We start from the raw sequence: 20,082 nt of genomic DNA on the forward strand, positions 1-20,082 counted from the left end.
TTCTGGAATTCACCTGTGAATGCTCCAAGATAAATCTCTCCCTTTCAGGGTTCTTCTTATAGGCAGCACTATATATTTAGCTTAATTAAAAGAGTTGAGCCAAGGCCCTTTTGTGTTGCTACTACACATACTTTTGTTGAGTGAATGCCTATCTTTTAGGTTAAAAAATACCCTAACGCACTGGCAAATTAACTGATCCAAGACAGTGACACACTAGAAAGTGCTTAAAACAAGAACATAGAGGCTAGGAAACTTGAACTTTGGGAGCAGGTAGTAAGAGGCCGCCTAGGAATTTTTCACAGTGGTGAGTCAAGGGAGGGAAGAGAAGTGAGGGTTAGTCTGAAACTGAATATTAGTGCAGTGACAGCTTTGCCAGAGGCCCCATTCTTCCCATAGCTATATTTTCATGTAGATTTCTATATTCATATTGCTTTAATTTTATGTACCCAGCAGATGAAATTAGATCTTCTTGATTGTATGAAGATGAACTCATAATTCTGTGTATGAGGTAATGGGTCGGTTCAGTAGCAAGACTCCTTTCTTCTCTCTGAAAAATTGCAAATCAGGTATTATACAAAGTAGAGTTTGATACATAACTCTCTCATCTTACTGGCATTCTTAGCCATATAATTTATATTTTAATGAGAAAAAGTTTTAGAGATTATTTAAAAGATGGATGAACGCTATAATTCTACTTAAAATGTTTCTTCCCATATGATTTTTTGGAAATGGCTCAGTGAAGATTTTCTAAATTATGATACTGGGTTTTCAATAGATTTTAAACATAAACCTAGTAAAGTGTCTGGAGAATGTAATTTTCTATTTCTAAACTTTAAAATATTTTAATTATATTTTACTGAGATTAAAAAGAGCAGATACACAATGCCGGGCAATTTGGAATCTTTTCACGCCAATCATGTCACAACACACACATACACACACACACACACACACACACACACACACACACACACACACCAATCTATTTGTTGGAAGATCAGGTGCTTTATCTGTTCATTTTCTTATCTGTTTTGTTTTAAACTGAAACTCACATCAAATGGATAATAAAGAAAACTCATTAGGAATTCTAAATCACATATTCTTCAAAAACATGAATAGTGCAGATTTTAGGGACAGGGTCAAACCCAAAAGTCATTGAGGCCCAGATCATAGTTTGAGGACTTTTAACAAGAGCAGTTGACCTTGAGGGCCATATAGTTAATAGTTGATTGTAAAGATGATATTCAAAATATTTTGATTGACAGAGGGTAAAGATGCGCCAGAGTAAGGCACTACAGTGAGTCTGTAACTGTCACACCTTAGGAAGCCCAGGTCGAGCTGCTATTTGCATGCTAGACTACCTTCATAAGAGCTAAGGGATTGAGTGCCAAAATTCAGGAGTAATTGCAAAAATCCTTTTATCTACAACAGCTGAGAAAAGCCATAAGTCCCTGAGTAAACTGAAACGCTAAAGGAGTACAGTAGTGTGTACTCCCGAACACCCGGAACTTTGAAGCCACGTAAGAGACTTAACCGCAAACTCCCAAGACCACAAGTGCAGTTCCCAAGGATTCAGTACACAGACAGCACGGGCATCTGGCACTCAGTCGCACACCTCTGCGTGAGAAAAGGGCACTCATGTGCACCACCCCACCCCGTTCCTCTCACGACAGACCACATTTGGGGGCTGAGGTGAGCCCAAGACTTACAGGCGTCGGAAATCAAGATCTTAACTGAAACGGGAGGGAATATACTGAGCTGAGTGCGCAGCAGCTAGCTTTCTATACTTTGGACACTTACCTGGGGATACCGGGCGTGGGAACCACAGACCAGCTCAGCCCCACCCTTTCTCTCTCTCTACAGCCCAGCAGAGAATTCTGTGCCCGAGAGGCAGAGGAGAAGGGGACACCAAGCCAGGGTCCAGTTGGGCAGAGGGGAATCACTGAGCAGGCAGGGAGGAGCACTGGCGCGTAAAGAAGGCGGGGTCAGGGCTGGTGAAAGAATCTGCACCAGCGGTGACAGCAGGTTTCCTTAAGAGAGGTTTTTCACTTGGCCAAGAGTGACACTAAGGCTTCCAGCGAGAGGGAGAATCTACAAGGGACCCGAGCTCTAAGTCAAAGCTCTGAGTCTTCGGTGGCACCAGTGGGACCCTGTGGTTCATACTCTCTCCCAGGCTGCTCTTCCACTCCGCTCTGCTCCATGAGTGAAATATTGAGGAATCCCCTAAGCAACAGCAGCTCAACCCTCCTGCAGACTTTCTAGCAAGAGGCTGCTGCACCCTCAGCCCGGACTTCCATCCTTCCCCCTTCCTATTCCATTAGTGAAGTACCGAGGGAGCACACATAACTCAAAAATTCAGCCTACCTCGGTCTCCCTCCACTGGCTGTTGAGCCAGCATGCTCTGCTAACCTGCCTCCCACATTAACAACCCCTGAAACAACCCCAGGCTGCTGGGAAGCAGGGCTTCGGGTCAGATCTTGGGAGCAGTTTTTTACATCTCTTCAAAGGAGGCTACAATGCCAGAAGAAAGAAACACCTGGCATAGGGCGAGGCTATTCATATTTAACTACTCAATACTTTCCACTTTTTTCACCCTTCATCCTCGATTAAGTGATAGTTTATTCCCATGTGTACCAACTGATTTCTCTAAATTCACATAAATACCTATTGTTTTCCTCAACTTCCACCCATCATAATCACTGTCTCCCTACTTCCCGTTTATCAGTGGCTTGGTCCCTTGTATGAAGCCTAGTGGATTTGCTAGGCCAGCTGCATATAATATACTTTGATTTTTCTCAGACTCCCTCAAAACTCTATCCTTCCTCACTCCTCTACTACCCCAGAACCCTTCACTGTGTCTGAATGCTCTACCCCTAGCCCAATGTGCTTACTTTCTCATTTTCTCTCCTTTTCTGAAGAACTACACATATTAAACTCTGTCAGATTTCCCTTCTTTTCCCCTAGAATACTTCAGATTTTCTTTCACCCCATTTCTCCAGCTTCCTATCAACCTTAAAGATAGAAAGGTGGAAAAAAATCTTCCATAAAAATGAAATCTTCCATGAAGTTGAAAACTAAAGACCTGGGTATGGTGGTGTACCCTTATGATCTCAGCATTCGAGAGGCTGAGACAGGACAATCTCTGTTTGTGGACAGCCTCAGCTACTTAGTGAGGCCCTTTGCAACTCAGTGTGACCCTGTTTCAAAATAAAGAATAAAAAATAGAGCTGGGGGGTGTATCTCGGAGGTAGAATGCCCTTGGGTTCCATTCCCCATACTGCAAAAATAAATAAATAATAAAGAAAAAAGAAAGAAAGAAAGAAAGAAAGAAAGAGAGAAAGAAAGAAAGGGATATCTGACAAAGAAAACTTCAAGTAAAAACTTATCAAAAGAGATAAAGAGGTCACTTCCTATTGCTAAAGAGAACAATACAAAATGATATTACAATAGCATATGTTTATTTCCCAAATATCAGAACACTTGTATATATTAAACAAATACTACTGCACATTAAGACACAGATAGAAGCAAATCTAATAGTACTGGGAGACTTCAAAACACCTTATCTACACTATACAGATTAACCAGACAGAAGATCCATAAAGACACTTCAGACCTAGGTAAAATTATAAGCTAAATGGACCTAACAAACATGTACAGAACATTTTACCCCTAAGCAACTGAATATACATTATTTTTAGCCATTCAGGAACCATCTACAAAATAGGCAACATTCTAGGGCACAAACACAAGTACTAATAAATTTTAAAAGAATAAAATACTGTACAACTTCTCAGATCACAGTGGGCTGAAACTAGAAATCAATAAAAAAGATACTAATGAGCTATAGCAATTCACAGAGATTTAATGATAAACTTACGAATGAAGACTAAGTCACAAAGGAAATAAAAAAAGATATTTAAAAATTTCTAGAATCAAATGAAAGTAGAGACACAGCCTACTAAAATCTCTGAGATACTCTAAAAGCAGTTTTAAGAGGAAAATGTACAGCACTGAGTGTCCACAATAAGAAAACAAAACAAAACAGAAAGACTCCAAATAAACAATCTTAATGACACATCTCAAGGCCCTAGAAAAACAGGAGCAAATGAATTCCAAATCCAGTAAAAGACAGGAAATAATTAAAATAAGAGCAGAAACAGGTGAAAAAGTTGATTTCTTAAAAAAAAAAACCCAAACAAGATTGACAAACTCTTAACCAAAGAAAAGAAACAGCCAAAATACATAGAATAAGAGATGAAAAATGGAGTTTTTGCCACAGATACCACAAAAATACAAATGACTAACAGCAAATTCTTTCAAAATTAATATTTCATAAGATGAAATACTTCCTAATTTGTTCTATAAAACCAGAATCACCCTGATACACAGAGCAGATAAAGATATCTCAAAGAAAGAAAATTACAGACCAAGGTTCTTACTGAATATAGATGCAAAAATTCTTAATAAAATACTAAAATCTCAAATTCAAAAGCACATAGAGAAAATTTTCCGCCATGACCAAGTAGGTTTCATCCCAGGGAAGAAAAGATGGTTCAACATATGCAAGTCAACCACATAAGTAGAATAAAAGACAAAAAACACATGATTCTTTCAATCAAAGCAGAAGTATTCAACAAGGTTCAACATCCTTTTATTCTAAATACACTGATAAAGCAGGGCATAGAAGGAAATTATCTCAGGATCATAAAGGCAATTTATGGTAAACCCAAAGCCAAAAGAGAAAAACAGAATCACCATTAAAATCAGAAACAAAACAAGGATGTCAATCATCACCACTGATACTCAACACGGAAGTTGAAATTTTAGCTAGAGCAATAAGAGAAGGAAATTAAAGAGATATAAATACGGAAAGAAGATATAAAACTATCTCTATCTGTTGATGACATGAAATTACACATAGAAGACAAAATAAAGTCAACTAAAAGACTGCTAGAGCTGATAGCAAACTCAGAAGATGTCTGACTACAAAATCATCTTACAAAAATCAATAGCTTCCCTATAATCCACCAAAGCATGAAAAATCCACTCTCGTGAAAGCTCTGAAAAGAATAAAATACTTGCATATAAATATTACTAGTAAAGTAAAAGGCCTCTATGATAAAAGCTACAGAACACTGAAGAAAAAAAATCTTAGAAGATGGAAGGTTCTTCCAATGTTCTTGGACAAACAAAATAAGCATCATCAAAATGGCCATACTACCAAAAACAATGTATAGACTTAATACTATCACAGTCCCTGTTTAAATGTCAACATCATTCTTCACAGAAATAGAAAAGGCACTCCTAAAATTTATGTGGAAATACAAGATTTGGAATAGCCAAAACAATTCTTAACAAACAAACAAGTTGGAGGCATAATACCTGAATTCAAACTATACTATAAACCCACAGTGATAAAAACAGTATGGTCTTGACACAAAAACAGGTACATCAATCAATGGAACAGAAAATACAAAAACAAACTCTCAAGTAATTTTATATTTGACAAAGGTGCCAACAACAAACACTGGAGAAAGATAGTTATTTCAACAAATGGTGCTGGGAAATTTGGTTTACCAATCGTGAAAATGCAAATCAAAATGACATTGAGATTCCATCTAATCTCAGTTATAATGGCAATAATCAAGAATACAAACAGTAGTAAATTTTGGCAAGAATGTGGGAAAATAGGAAGTTTTATACACAATTGGTGGGATTGAAAATTTGTACATCTGCTATAGAGATCGGAATGTAGTTTCCTTAAATAATTGGGAATGAAGCAAGCATATGACCTAGCCATACCACTTTTGGAGATCTTCCCAAAGGAACTGAAATCAGATTATTATAAGGATACATGCATTGCCATGTTTAGAACAGCTCAATTTACAATAGGGAAACTATGCATACATCACCAGATGAATGGATTATGAAATTATGGTGTTTTTACACAATGGATTTCTACTCAACCATGAAAAAGAACACAATCATGCCATTTGCTGAAAAATGAAATTTAAGAATATTATGCTGCATGAAATTAGCCAGTCATAGTAAGTGAAGTGTCATATGTTTTGACTCATATGTGGAAGCTAGAGAAAAACTGGGGGAAAAAAAGACCTCAGTTAAATGAAGGAAAGACACTAGTAGAATGGGGAAGGGGGATCTGGAGAGGGAGGTGGGGAGGAGAAAGGAGAGGTTTGATGATGAAAACTCTTCAAATACTCCTTTGTTCACACCTGAAGTTACATTTATCAATGTAAAGACTATCTGGGTGCTGGAGGTAGGGTGAGAACAAGAGGCAAATAACACAATAAATGCTGAGTACATTTATGTATTTGCCACTCTGAACCTCATTATGATGTATAATTAAAATGTACCAATAAAAATTTTTGATTAACTGGTTAAGTTCTGGGAAGTTGTCTAAAAACATTGCTTAAGAAAATAAACCTGTTATGTAATTTGTCAAAAGGCCACATAGCTATTGAGAGCTGGTAAAGATTCAAACCCAGAAAATCCTTTTTTTTTTTTTTTTTTTGACAACACAAGGCATCATGAGATCATGAGTGCTAGACAACAATCTAAATTTCTATGGTGTGGGCCACGCAGGTACTATGAATTTTTTTAACTTCCTTCTATCACAGTCAGTTTTATGGTCCCACTCTGTTTGCATTAATAAAATAATGCCAATGAGTATTTACCAGCCCCAAAACACAAAATGGCTGGATTCAATGTTTTAAATAATTACCTTACATTTTTCTTAACTGTTTTCTATTTTTTGTTTTCCTTGCATCTTTCTATTTTGTTTTCCCTCAGTTGTATTTCATGGTAGTGTCTATTAATTATTCCCCCCTATAATATTAATAGGCTTTGAAGGACAATGAATATCTATAAATAATATCTATAGACTTAGAAGGACAATGAATTCATTTTTGTATTATTTTCATTTTTATATTATTTTCTGCCTAATCAAGGTTTATCCTTGGTCAGAATTTGTGAATTTCTCTATCTTTTCTAGTCACAGACGATTGTGTTTCTCGCTTACCTCACTTTGTGACTTTTTCTCCCCAGAAAGATAGTGCGTTTTCGTCAAAGATTTTGAAGAAGCCATGTCAAGCTCAGCAACAGCTCTTTTAACCTGTGTCTCTTTAGATTTTATTATGTGAGTTGCAGTTGCGTCGATGCTTTCAATATTTGCACTAGATGAAGTCTGACAACATTTACTTAGTGATAAAATTTTTTTCAGGCTGCTTGTACTTATTGTTGGCTTGGAAGAAACACTTTTGTTTTCTGTTGGCTTCGAAACTTCTTTCAATTGATCCTTAGATAGTTCCCCTAAGATTTGTACTGCAGTCTCTCCTAAAACAATCTCATCTTCTTCAGAATTTGTTTCTTCTTCTATGTCATTTTCTAGATCTTCTTGATTAATATCATGAGCAACTAACCGAATGATGAGATCTTTTGAACTTTGAACATCTTTTAAAAGCTCTACCTTGGTGATATCAGGCTTCCTTATATTCTGAAATGAATTTCTGCAAACAGCCTGAAATAGAAGGTACAACAAATATTGGAAACAAATGTCTCAGTCACTTTTCCTATGGTACTATTGTGGCATAGCTATTTTCTTGTGATTTTAAGTTTAAATTTAAGTAATATCTTCAAATGCTGCCTACTGGTATATTAGCAATAATTTTAAAAGAATAAAAACTTGCTTGTTGGTGTCTATCACTTTTTTACATTAAGACTATACTTACTCTATTATAACTTTAGAAATAAGAACATGAGTTATTTTGCTAAATTTTTACATTTTGTTGAAAAATAGTCTCATCATGTCCTATTTTTGTCAATTCTCTGAAGTTTTGTGGCAAAGGAAAATAACTTTGTTTCTAAAAACTGAAGGTAGAAAATCCTAGAAAAATGTGAATACTTATATTTACTAAAAAGGTGTTATTGTTTGATCTTTACTTAACAAGAATGAGCAGCTAAAATTGTGCTGTTTTAGTTTTTATCCCCTACACTTGTATTCTTGATCCTCTGCACATATTTTCCAAAAGACTTTTTGAAACATAAATCTTCATTTATTATCTCCTTCCTTGTTAAATCTCAATATCTATTTTCAATGTCAGACAAATAGTAAAAAATTATTACAATTAAATGAAATAACTGACACATTTCTATGCTTTGGAATCATGTCATAAAATGTCTAAATTAACTTAATAATCTTAGACTCAGCATTTTGTAATTTTAAGTTAACTTTTCAGATAATGGTACCTTAAAGATATATCTTCTGTACAAATAAAATATTGGAAGAAATTTTTTAATGTAAAAATGACCAACTTTTTTGCCAGGCGTGGTGGTGCACACTTGTAATCCCCGTGCTTGGGAGACGGAGACAGGAGGATCGCGCAGGTTCGAAGCCAGCCGCGCTGGTTTAAGAGACCGTGTTTCAAAAAAAAAAAAAAAAAAAAGTATAAAAAAATAGGTCTGGGAGTGTAGCTCGGAGGTAGAAAGGTTTCCAGGAACTCCAGTACCACCACACACACACACACACACACACACATACACACACACACAAAAAAAAAAAAAAAAAATTCTAGTGGCAGAAGGAATGGTCTAGAAAATTCAAAATAACTCTTTATGACTTTAGTATTTGATATTGTATGTAATATTAATATGCATATTCCTGGTGAGTTCTGAATTTATGGTATCTCAAAACAAATATTAAACCCTGAGCAAAAGCCAACAGTTGTCTAGGCTATCTCACCTAATCTACTATTCAATCTCTTGTTGCTTTGTTGAGGTTAGAAATATATTGGTGTATAAAATTTATATGCCTTAATTAAATCTCAATGGCTGATTATTTTTTCCTTCTCTTAAAAGGAGAGAAGTGCGTGTTGTGGTAAAAATATTCACTTGCCACTTTCTGTGGTTTAAAATGATTTAAGACAGTTGTAACTAAGAGTAGAATTTAAGACAGATAATTCTGTAGATAATTAAAAATTGATATTGGATAATGTTATCCTACAGTCTGTTCACACAAATTATACTGCCAAGAGATTACTTATATTTTAAATGAATACCACTATGTGTATGCTAATATAATAATAATAACAAACCAAATGGAAGGGAAAAATTTACAATTGGAAGGTACCAACACATTTTCCAAAAAGCTAAAGATTAAAGGAATTTCTGGCCATGATAATCTCATTGTTATAGGTTGAAAACATAAAACACTAGTTAACTTATGTGTAACTCTTGATATTTAGTTCAGTGGGTTGCAGAATAGTGCTGAAAAATTTTCACTATGGGCTGGGGAACATGGCTATATAAATTTTTACTCAGTGACCAGGCCATAAGCTATATCTCTCCCTAAGAACATACAACCCTCTTACAAATGTCATTGGAAGGAACTTTGATTTAAAAAAAAATCAAAATGTAGAATGGATCAGCATAGCTCTATTTAATGGCTAGACAGTTATGTTGTGTTAACTAATAGTTTGTCTATAACAAAAACATCATCTTTTTGAAGTCCCAGTTATCATATTTAAGGCCTGAACATGGGGCTTCGGAGCAGAGTCATGTCTAAATCAGGTGGGAACAGGTACTTTAAAATAGCAGCACTTGGACAGCAGGATATAGAACAAGGGTAAAAGAGGCATGCAATTGTTATATCTTGAAAGAATAGGACAAGTGGGAAAGTCTAATGTGGTTAAAGTAAAATCATAAGAACAGGTATAATTTAATAGTTTGTAGTCTAATGTTTGGTGATGAGTGTTGAAGAAAAAAAAAGTACTACTTTTAAGCCTTAAAATTGAAAATTAAAATATTTTCAATTGTTTTATATATCTTGATATTCTCTTAACTGGCATTTTTAATATAAATATATATCAACAGTCAAGAACTAAATTAATTATACAAGATTATATTTCTTCTAAATCTTCAGATGACAGATATAACTTCAACAAATCCAGTATTACTGTGAGGATAAGACCTTATATCTTCATTCTTAAAGAAAAACAAAGATATACGGTAATTGTCTTAGAAAAACAAGCCTGAGACCTTTAGACTTAGTAACAGAACTGATACTACAAGTCCCAGTAGATTGTATGGCTGGATTCATAAATTGGTGCAACCAGTATTCTATTGAACTGGGCAACAAAAAATATGTTCTCTCATATACCACCTGAAAAGAGAACAGACTGACTATTTCTCACTGTTCAGTCAGTGTCTGCCACTGCTTTTGTGCTTACCTCAAAAGGCTTTACATCTAGTCGTCCAATCCGGTTCAGTGAGATGCGTCTTTCTTTCTTTTTGTCTGAATCAAATAACTCTGAGGTGGAGTAAGTTTTTCCACTTATTGAAGCTCTTCTCAGTTCTGCTATGCTATGGCCAGTTTTTTCTAAACATTCCATTTTAAGTTTCTCAAGGGGTTGGGTTTTTACAGAAATGACTGCTAAGTGTTCTGAAATAATGTCAGGATCTATTTTGATCAGTTTGTTTCCAACATGTGGAATTATTTTAATAGTTTTCTCCTTAACTTTTTTTTCATCTGGCTCTTCTTTGTCTAATTCAGGCATCATTTTCACAACATACTCTTGTGCCTTTTCAATGATTCTATTGATGTCTAAATCTTTAAAGAGATCAGCCTTGGAATTCCTGCTAACTGTATTTAATGAAACACTTGAAACTTCATCAATAATTAAATTAGCCACCTTACTAGAGAAAACTAGGCTTTTTTCTTTTATATCATAAAGTTCTTTATTACTTTCAGAGTGTTGCAGTATATTACTATAAATAGAATCAACAACCTGAGAAACCATTTCCATATTTTCTGGATTTAAGGACTTTTCTTCAAGATCAGAAGCTACAAGGCAAATGTTACTTTTGGAAATTTCAGATGTGACAGATTTTGTCAGTTGAGATGCAATTTTATTTAACTTAGGCTTTAATAAATTGTTTGCATCTTTGCTTGAAGCACTTGGCAACCTTACAAGTTTAGCCAAGAACAAAGCCAATGCTTCCTCTAAGAAATTGGCATCTAACATAGAACATTTTGTGGATGAAGACTTTTCCTGGGACTTAAGTTCATCAATAATTTTGATCACTTTTTCCATAATTTTGACTGCTTCCAGAACTAATTCTGAACTTGATACTTCTTCTACCTGAGGTTGAAATTTAGAATTGGAAATTTCCTTCACCATTAAACAACCTATGATGTCAGAAAGGACATTGCTCTGACCCATTAAATCTTTAAATACAGAAGTATGAGAGCCAGAGTATTTCAAAATACTGGTATAAACAGAATTTACTACTTTTTCAATAACTGCATTGTCAGCTAAAGGTATAGCATGCGATTCCTTGGCTGGTGGTACAAGCTGAATCTTACTTTTTGAGATAAATTCTTGAACTGAATTTAGTATTTTTAAGGTTATTTTTTGCATTTCGGTTTCTAAAGATTTGTTTCTTTCTTTGTGCACTTTTGGAAATCTAGAAAAAAGCTTTGATAAAAATTTTATAGCTGTTTCTTCTATTATGTTATATGACAGTTTACGAGCATGTGATGGTTGAGGTGGAGTAGTTTGGATAACATCCTTAAGAATATTTTCAACAACACTGTCAACTTCTGCACACTGATGTGGAGTTAACTCTCCACAAAAGTAGTTCTGCAGCTGATTGCCAGCCACTTCGCGTACAACTAAGTCAACTATTGTTTCTGAAAGGAGTCTGCATCCACTGGTTACACAATTTTGTATGACCTCTTGTGATCCAAATTGAGGCAGAAGATTATTATAAATAGATTGAACCACTAACTGAATAATTTCATCGTCATTGGGATGTAAAGATTCTACATACTGTATTACCATATCTTTATCTTTAGAAATCTCTTCTTCTACTGTACTTACTAATTTCATTTGAAGAAAATCAATTTCTGTGAAAAACTTGTCCTCTGATGATTTTGCTTTTTTATTGGTATTACATATTTTTGAGAAAATTTTTGCTAAAAGACCAGTTATCATATCCTCTAAAAATTTGTGAGGCAACATTATAGTATATGGTGATGATGTCTGACATTCTTTGCTGGCTGTTTGGGCCACCTTTTGGACCTTTTTAACAACATCCTTAGATTTCAGAGGCAAACATGTTGACATTGGAACCTCATCATGAAATATCAAGTTAAGCTGATGTTGAAAAATTTCATTTATCACTGAACTAGTTAGCCTTTTGGCTAGATTTTCACCATTGCTATTAATGTCCTTACATATAGATTCTTGAGATTTATGTTCCTTCAAAATATTGCAGACAGAAGAATGAACAACTTTATTGATCAATGCTTTATCAATTGATGGTATTTTATCTAGAAAATTTATTTTTTCTGAAGATGCTCTTTCAGTCCCTTTTTGCATGTGCAGCCTTTGATCCACATTTTTTATCTTAAGACTAGAGGATGCTTCATCTGTAATTGATTCTCTATACCCAGGAGGCACTTTAGAAATTGAAGGCAAGTTATTTGCATGTGGAAAAAACTCATTTCCATTATGTGGCCTATATACCTTAATTTGAGCATCTTCAAACTCCTTCAACAGTGAATTTATAAGTTTCATGGCTGTGTCATAGAGCTCAGCTTGACTCTGATCATCACTCACACTTGGACTTCTATCACATATTTTTGTCTTGGGTGAAGAAGAAAAGATCAATTTATTCACCACTTCAGTGATAACATCTTCTAAAAAGCTAGCAGGAAAAATTCCAGGTTTATTTTCTGTCGGGTACTGAAGATGGTCTACTTTACTAGGTTTACTTTTAACCTCTTTCTCTCTTACTTTCTCCTTTTCTCTTTTATTCTCTCTCTCCTCATTTTCTCTCTTTTTCCCAATTTCTTTCTCTTTATTTCTTTCTGTCTCTTTCTCTTCCTGTTCCTTTTTATTGGCAGAAATGTTTTTGTCAATTGGTGGAGATAAAGCCTTTGTTGAAACAAACTGTGCAGAATCCTTGCCAACGTCTTGAGTTTTACCCAGTGCTTTATCACCTGAGGAGCTTTTGCTACTTCGGGATGATGAACAATCCAACTGTTCTCGAGAGGAAGATATTAATAAAACATTGTCATAAATATTTTCAATGACGTTTTCAACACATTCATAATCTGTGTAATCTTCCGCAACCATATCTGTCTGAGCAGGAAAATCTCTCTTCTCTTTATTGCGTGGCTTTTGTGTTGCAGTTTTCACTGTTTGGGTCTCCATATTTCTTACCTTGGGCTTCCTTATTTCAAGACTTGATCCAGGTACTTCCTTTTCATATTTGGTATCAGCAGCAACCACAAGATGTGTCTGTACCTCATCATCCTGCTTCTTTTCAATTATTGAAATTAATTTTATTTTCTTCTCATTTTCATCATTTTTAAGTGTTTCACTCATATCTGGTGCTTGAGTATCTTTTATTTTTACATTGGTAGTTAGACAAGTACCTTCTGATACATCCTCATCATGCTTTTGAGCAGGAACTATTAGGTTATTTTCATCTTTTTTATTTTTATTTTCCACATCTGCAGCTGGCTTTGATTCCAAGTTAATCATGTTCATTTGCATAATGGTAGTCATACAGCTAAGTACTGGCTCTTGGATTTCACCATATTTCATTGATGTGCCTTTAGCAGTGACACATTTATTTCTACTCATTGTACCTCTATCTTTTTTCAAATTTCCCATAATATTTATCTGATCTGAGCTTAGGGAAGTTTGTTTATATGATTGTTCTGGTAAGGTAAGTTGGTTCTCTTTTGAACAGCTAGTTATCTGAATAGAAGTTTTCTGTGGTAGGTGTTGAACCCTTTGGGTGATGTTATCTGGATTTAGAAATGAAAAGAAGGTAGAAGACCAGTCTCCTGAGAATAGTGGTTGAATCTTGAATGCAGAGATTGCCTTCTGAGCTAAAGCAGCAATTGTTTTTATAACAACATTACTTTTATCATCTTTCTGAATATCATTTGATCCATAATTATCTATGAATTGATCATACACAAAATTGGATATTTTATCAACTGTCTCTTTATCAACTGGTGGGAAAGAAAATACTTCTTCAGCATGTGGTAAAACCTTAATTTCACCTTTCCTGAATTCCCCTATGAGAGAGTTTGCAAATTTGATGGCAAATCCTACAATATCTGACTCTGGACTGTCTTTTTTCTTGGAATTTTCAGTAATATTGGAGAAAGAACAAAATTTGTGAACAAGGTCAACAATTACATCTTCCAAAAATGCAGCTGAATATAGAGAATGCTGTGTCTTTTCTTTACCAGATTCAGCAACTATAGGGGGTCGGTCATAATTAGGTAAGTTATTGGATGCTGATTCTTCACCATATAAAAATGGTCGTAAATGATGATCCACGATTTCCTTCATAATGAAGCCAGCTATTTTACTCAGAAATGAACTTCCTTGTCGGTTTGCATCTTTCTGTATTACAGTTTGAAATTCCGATTTTTTAAAAATATTATTACATACAGAGTCAATAAAATTCTCAATAGCTTCTAATTGTGTACTTTCTGCATTTTCCTCTGCTATGGCAAGTCGTATTTCATGTTCAGAAATTTCCTTTATAATTTCATCAGTCAGCTTTGAGGCTGCATCTACAAACTCACAATCAGGTATAACCTCTCTCTCTTTTAGTTCATATTTAGTGTCAGTTGGAGGGCTAATCTGCACTAGAAGTTTATAAATCATATCTTTTAAAAGAGAACGAGGCAACACAGTAACATATGATGGTAAGACATTGCTATCCTTCAATACCACACTTAGCACATTTCTGATGATGCTATCAGCTTTAGGGAAAGAATAGGAAGAAACTAATTCTCCTGAAACTAATGATTGCATCTGATAATCATAAATTTCTTCCAATAGCAAATGGTATATTTTCTTTCCAAAATAGGTAGTGTCATTTTCTATAGCCTTATATATTTGAATCAGAGATTTATATTCACCTAATATTTTTTCATAAATTGAATTGACTGTCTTTTTAACCATTTGTTTGTATTCCTCCGTAAAACGCAAATTTTCATCCAAGTTATCTGCGACTGAAATCTCTGATGTGGTGAGCTCTAGAACAATTGATTTTACTAATGTTGTAATTATGCTGGTAATTTTGGTTTTTGCTTCATCTGGGTTTTCAGCAGCTGAGATATTATGTGTGAATGCATAAAAAATTTTGCATAAAAGCTCAGAAATTACTCCCTCCAAAAAGCCAGTTGAGTTCACAATGAAAGACAATTTTCTTTGTTTAGGGTCTACCACTTCTGATTTATAAGTTTGATCAACTGAAGCTGAAAGGAAAGTTTTATCACCAGATAAAAATGACTGTAGATGATGGTTAAATATTTCTTTTATTATAAAACTTGCTATTTTTGAAACAGGTATGTTTCTTATGCCTTTTTTGTCTTTTGCAAGAGACTGGTATAGATCTGATTGAAAAAGATCAGTATAAATGGAATCAACCATAGACTGTATATCTTTTTCAGAAATCACACTTTGTTTTTTATTCCCATGTTTAACAATACATATTGCATGTCTTGATATTATTGACATAATTTCATTTATCAGTTTTATGACTGTATCGCTTAAGTCTGACTGAGAAATATCTGGATATTCTGAACTGACCACTGATGAACTAATCTGAGATAGAAGCTGAGTGACAATTTTTTCCAAATGACTATGTGATAACATAGTAGTATATATTGTTGAAGCCTGTCTTCGGAATTTTGACTTACTAATATCATATTGGACCCTATTTATCAAAACATTTTCACTGAGTTTGGAATGTGACTTAAAAGGCAGATTAGCTATTACATCTGGGTGAATTTGGAAATCAAAAATTTCAGCCAGAATAATTTGAGTTACCCTTGCAGCCAATGTCTTTGTATCATTGAGAAAATCTTTATCAGGCATAAATTCCATTTCATATTCCTCTAAAACTTTACTATACACTATGTCAATAATGTTTTTGATGACAGATCTTTCCACTGGAGGAATGCATAATTGTTCCTCAGCATTATCTATAATGCTTACTTGGGCTTTTGAGAATTCTTCTGTTATCAAATGTATTAGCTTTTCAGCTTTATAGAAGAGTTCATCTTCCGAATCTGGCACAGATTTCATTTGTACAATGCCTACCACCCTGTGAAATATTTTGCTTAAAACTCCAGAGACCACATCTTCCAAAAATGTTGAGGAATAAGTACTAGTGTAAAATAACTGTTCCTCATCATCCGAATATGCATAAGATGAAGATAGTGACTTTGTGTGCACATAAGGCTGAAGATGTTTTTCACAGATGTATTTTATGATAAAACCTGCTATTCTATCAATAAAAGCATCATTATTGCTCGTGCTATTTTGTTCCACTGATGCGTGAAGCCCAGAGTCCTGTAAGATATTTCTGAATACTGAGTCAACAAGAAGCTGAACATCATCCTCTGAATAAACAAACTTTATTTCTTCTTCTTCTTTGGAAAAATTAATTTCATGTTGGGAAATTTTCATCCTAATATCACTAATTAGGTTAGAAGCAATTTCATTAAAGTTCACTCCTGTTTTATCTTTTGGAATTTCTCTGTTTGGAAGTATGCTAGAGGCAGAAGGAAAAAATCTAGTTAATAGTACTCTGATCATATTTTCTAGAAATGTATTTGGCAGTAAGGTGTTATATGGAAGTAAACTCTGGTTTGTCTTTATAGAGTTATTGATATTGCTAAGAATGTCTTGAACAATATTCTCAGCCATTGAAATAGAAAACGAAGAAGCTGACAAATCACCAGAAAACAAGGGATGAAAGAGGTAGTTTGAAATAGCTGCTACAATTAAATTGGTAATATTTTTCACAAAAATATCACTGTCTTTAGACTCATTATCAATGTCAGGGTTTAGACCATGCTGCTTTAAAACAGTACTATAAACTGAGGTGACAAGTTCATCCACACTATCCATATCCATAGAGGGAAAAGATTCTTCTGTGTCATCATGTGGAATGTGAATTTTCGCTTTGTCAAAATGGTTGTTCACAGAGTTTACAATTTTTTGGGTCATGTTTTCCAATTCAACTTCAGTGTTAGGCTTTGGACTAAAAATCTTTGATAAAAGTCTGCCAACAATCTCACCTACAGGGTAAAGACCTAAAGGTGATGGCTTTGGGGGTCTGTATGTCTCTGTGACTTCACTGAGAACTTGTTTAACCATATCAGATACAGCATCTCGTGAATTCACTGAATAAGGCGAAACCTCTCCACACAAAAATGGTTGCTGATGATTTTCAATAATCTCTTGGATAATAAAACTTGCTATTCGGTCAACCATAATAGGGTTTCGACTGATTATACTTTTCTGTATTGAAGGAAGAGAGCCAGACATTTGCAACATAGTACTATAAATAGAATCTACCATCTTTTGGAGTTTTTTTCCTGTATATAAATATTGATTGTCATAGATAGTGTACCAGATTTTATGTTTTGAAATGGCTGATAAAACCTTATTTATTATACAGGTAGACATTTCATTAAATTCTGAACTCATTAAATAGTTTTGTTCCAAAGAGGAGTGTTTAATGGATGGAGGAAGAAGCTGAGATAAAAGTCGTCTAATAACAACTTCTAAAAATGAGTGTGGTAACATGGTGCTATAGCCCCTTGATGACCGAGGTTGGGAAGTAAATTTTCTCAGGCTATTTTGAAGCTTCTGCATTATAATATCAGCTTTGAGAGGACAACTTGAATAAGGAATGAGCTTTCCTCTGTGGTAAGATGGAAGTTGGTAGTCTAGAATCTCTAACAATATGTTATTAGTTATTCGTTCTGCTACTGAAGTATTGTCACATGCCGGATTATTGCCATAGGTCATTATAAATTCATATTGATCTAAAACATCATAATAAACAGAATCAACAATCTCACTAACAGTTTCTTTAGGTATTGGTGGAAAACACAGTCTTTCTTCAGCATTTTGTAGAACAGTGACTTGTGCATTATTAAATTCATTCACTATGCTGTTGACAAACAATGAATTCATCTCATTCAGCTGGGCTTCAGTGATGTTTGCACTTTTCCCCCACAATGTTATAGAGAGATTAAAAAACAACTCTGAAATTATTTCCTCCAAAAATGTGGCTGAATAAACACCTGTGTTTATACCTTTTTTATTTAGCTTCTTATGAATGGCTATTGTATCCATTTCTTTTGTATCCTGTCTATAAAAAGGGGAAAAATGAGAGGAATTCACAGTATATTGCTTGCCAAACTGTGCTTGTATTTTGGAGCCTGTCACACCGGGGTCATTTTGGGATCCTTTCAAAGAATTACTGTCATAGCTCATGAATTCTAAGGAGCCTTGACCTTGTCCTAATTTTATTAATTCTGGTCTTTTGGCTTTTGTGCAACTAGACTGTATTTCTCTTGTTCTGCAGTTCAAACATTTGTTTGCAAAAGTTGTACTTTCAGGAGATTGTTGTAAATTGTAAGACAGTTTATCCATCAATGATTTAACCAAGTGGTGAGAAATAATTGTAAGCAAACAATCTGATGACATTAAATCTTGATCAATTTCTGACAGATTTTCCAAAAGATCTGACATGTAATCTCCTTGATGCTGCTCACGATCCATAGATCCCTTACAATGATCAAAATCTTCATCTTTCACACTTTGAAGAATTTTTATAAACATACACTCTGATGACACTTCATTAGAAAGAGGACCATCATCAGCAAAGACAGTATCTGTGCATTTTTCCAAAAGTGTTCTAACAAGTTTTTCACATACAACATTGAGAAGAAAAACTGATTTTGGTGAAAGGCCTAAGTTATTTTTAAGTGTGCTATTACTTTGTTGATTGTTTGAGGAGGAGAAAAATGTTGTTGCTAGCTTATCAGAGTCTATACCTTCAGCTGAGGATTCATCTGGCAAAAATAAGTCTAAAACAATATTAAAGACTTTATTGACTACTTCTTTGGATTCATGAGTTTTTAGGCTACCGAGAAGACTGTCTAACTTATATGCCAGATAATTTAATTTGTTTTTTTGAACACATTGACCATTTTGGCCAGTAGATGATTCCCAGTCTCTGGGACCTATCTGTCTTCCCATAGTATTGCTTTTATTGCAAATGGACATATTATTGCTTCTAAGAGTTGAATGTGACTTGTTTCTTCCATTGCCTTCAAAATGGTGATTTATTCCTATTTCTTTGGACAATACAAAAATCACTCCTGTTAAGAAATCCTGAAAGAAATCATCAAAGTCAGCAGAAGTTATTCCTGGACAGTACATGTATTTTGTTTTTATGGAAACCATTTGCTGTTCAATGTCAGCTTTTATAATGTTACCATTTGAAAGAATTTCAACAATGATTTCAGAAATACCTAAAGCAAGCTCTCCAATAGAAATTGACCTGCTTTCAAACACTTGAGAATGAACAGAAATAATCTTGTTATATGCTCCATCTTGGATTTCCCATGCTTTGTCTTTTTCTCTGTCCTCCTTGGTGCCATCAGAAATGCTAGAAATTAAATGGCAAATGACTGACTCAGTGAGATATTCACAAAATTGATAAATTGAAGAACTGCTATATATACTTCTTAGAAGCTGTTTTGATTCATGGTTCTTCTTTGACAGTGTAGAAACAAGTGACACTTTGTCTTCAATGAAAACTTTAAAAAGAAAACAACATTTTTAGTATGCATTAAAGAAAATATGGAAAATTCAAAACAATGGTATTTATTTGTGTATACATTTTACCTTTGGAACACCTCACTAAAAAAAAAAAAAAAAAAAAAAAAAAACCTAAAGAAAAAATAAGTTGAATTTTCCTAAAAGATTTCTCATATGTTATATATTTTTAAGTTTAGCCAGTAAATTAAGAATATATCCCCACCCACATTCAAATCATGTGTTGATGTCTGCTTTGATTGGATGATTATAGCTCTAACAAGCTGGAGAACCTAGGTCAGAGAAATAATTTCCAGGTTTAGCTAAATGACCTATTATGTCTCCAGTCATATATAAAAGCTTCATGTTATAATTTAAAAATATTTTAGTAAAAATATTTATT

At 34.3% G+C, this 20,082-nt stretch overlaps 1 protein-coding gene across 1 annotated transcript in view; it reads right to left on the reverse strand.

Moving 5' to 3' along the window:
* The window catches only part of FSIP2 (fibrous sheath interacting protein 2), a gene marked incomplete at both ends in the record, with an annotated part of 76,634 nt that overhangs the window by 12,239 nt on the left and 44,313 nt on the right, over positions 1 to 20,082 (reverse strand). The window contains 4 exons of the mRNA XM_080689368.1: positions 447 to 547; positions 7,043 to 7,540; positions 10,248 to 12,827; positions 12,996 to 19,681. Coding sequence (XP_080545494.1) covers positions 447 to 547; positions 7,043 to 7,540; positions 10,248 to 12,827; positions 12,996 to 19,681 — 9,865 coding nt within the window. The remainder of the gene's footprint in view (positions 1 to 446; positions 548 to 7,042; positions 7,541 to 10,247; positions 12,828 to 12,995; positions 19,682 to 20,082) is intronic.

This window comes from Muscardinus avellanarius (assembly GCF_963383645.1).
Source record: "Muscardinus avellanarius genome assembly, chromosome: 2".
In the NCBI taxonomy this organism is placed as follows: Eukaryota; Metazoa; Chordata; class Mammalia; order Rodentia; family Gliridae; genus Muscardinus; species Muscardinus avellanarius.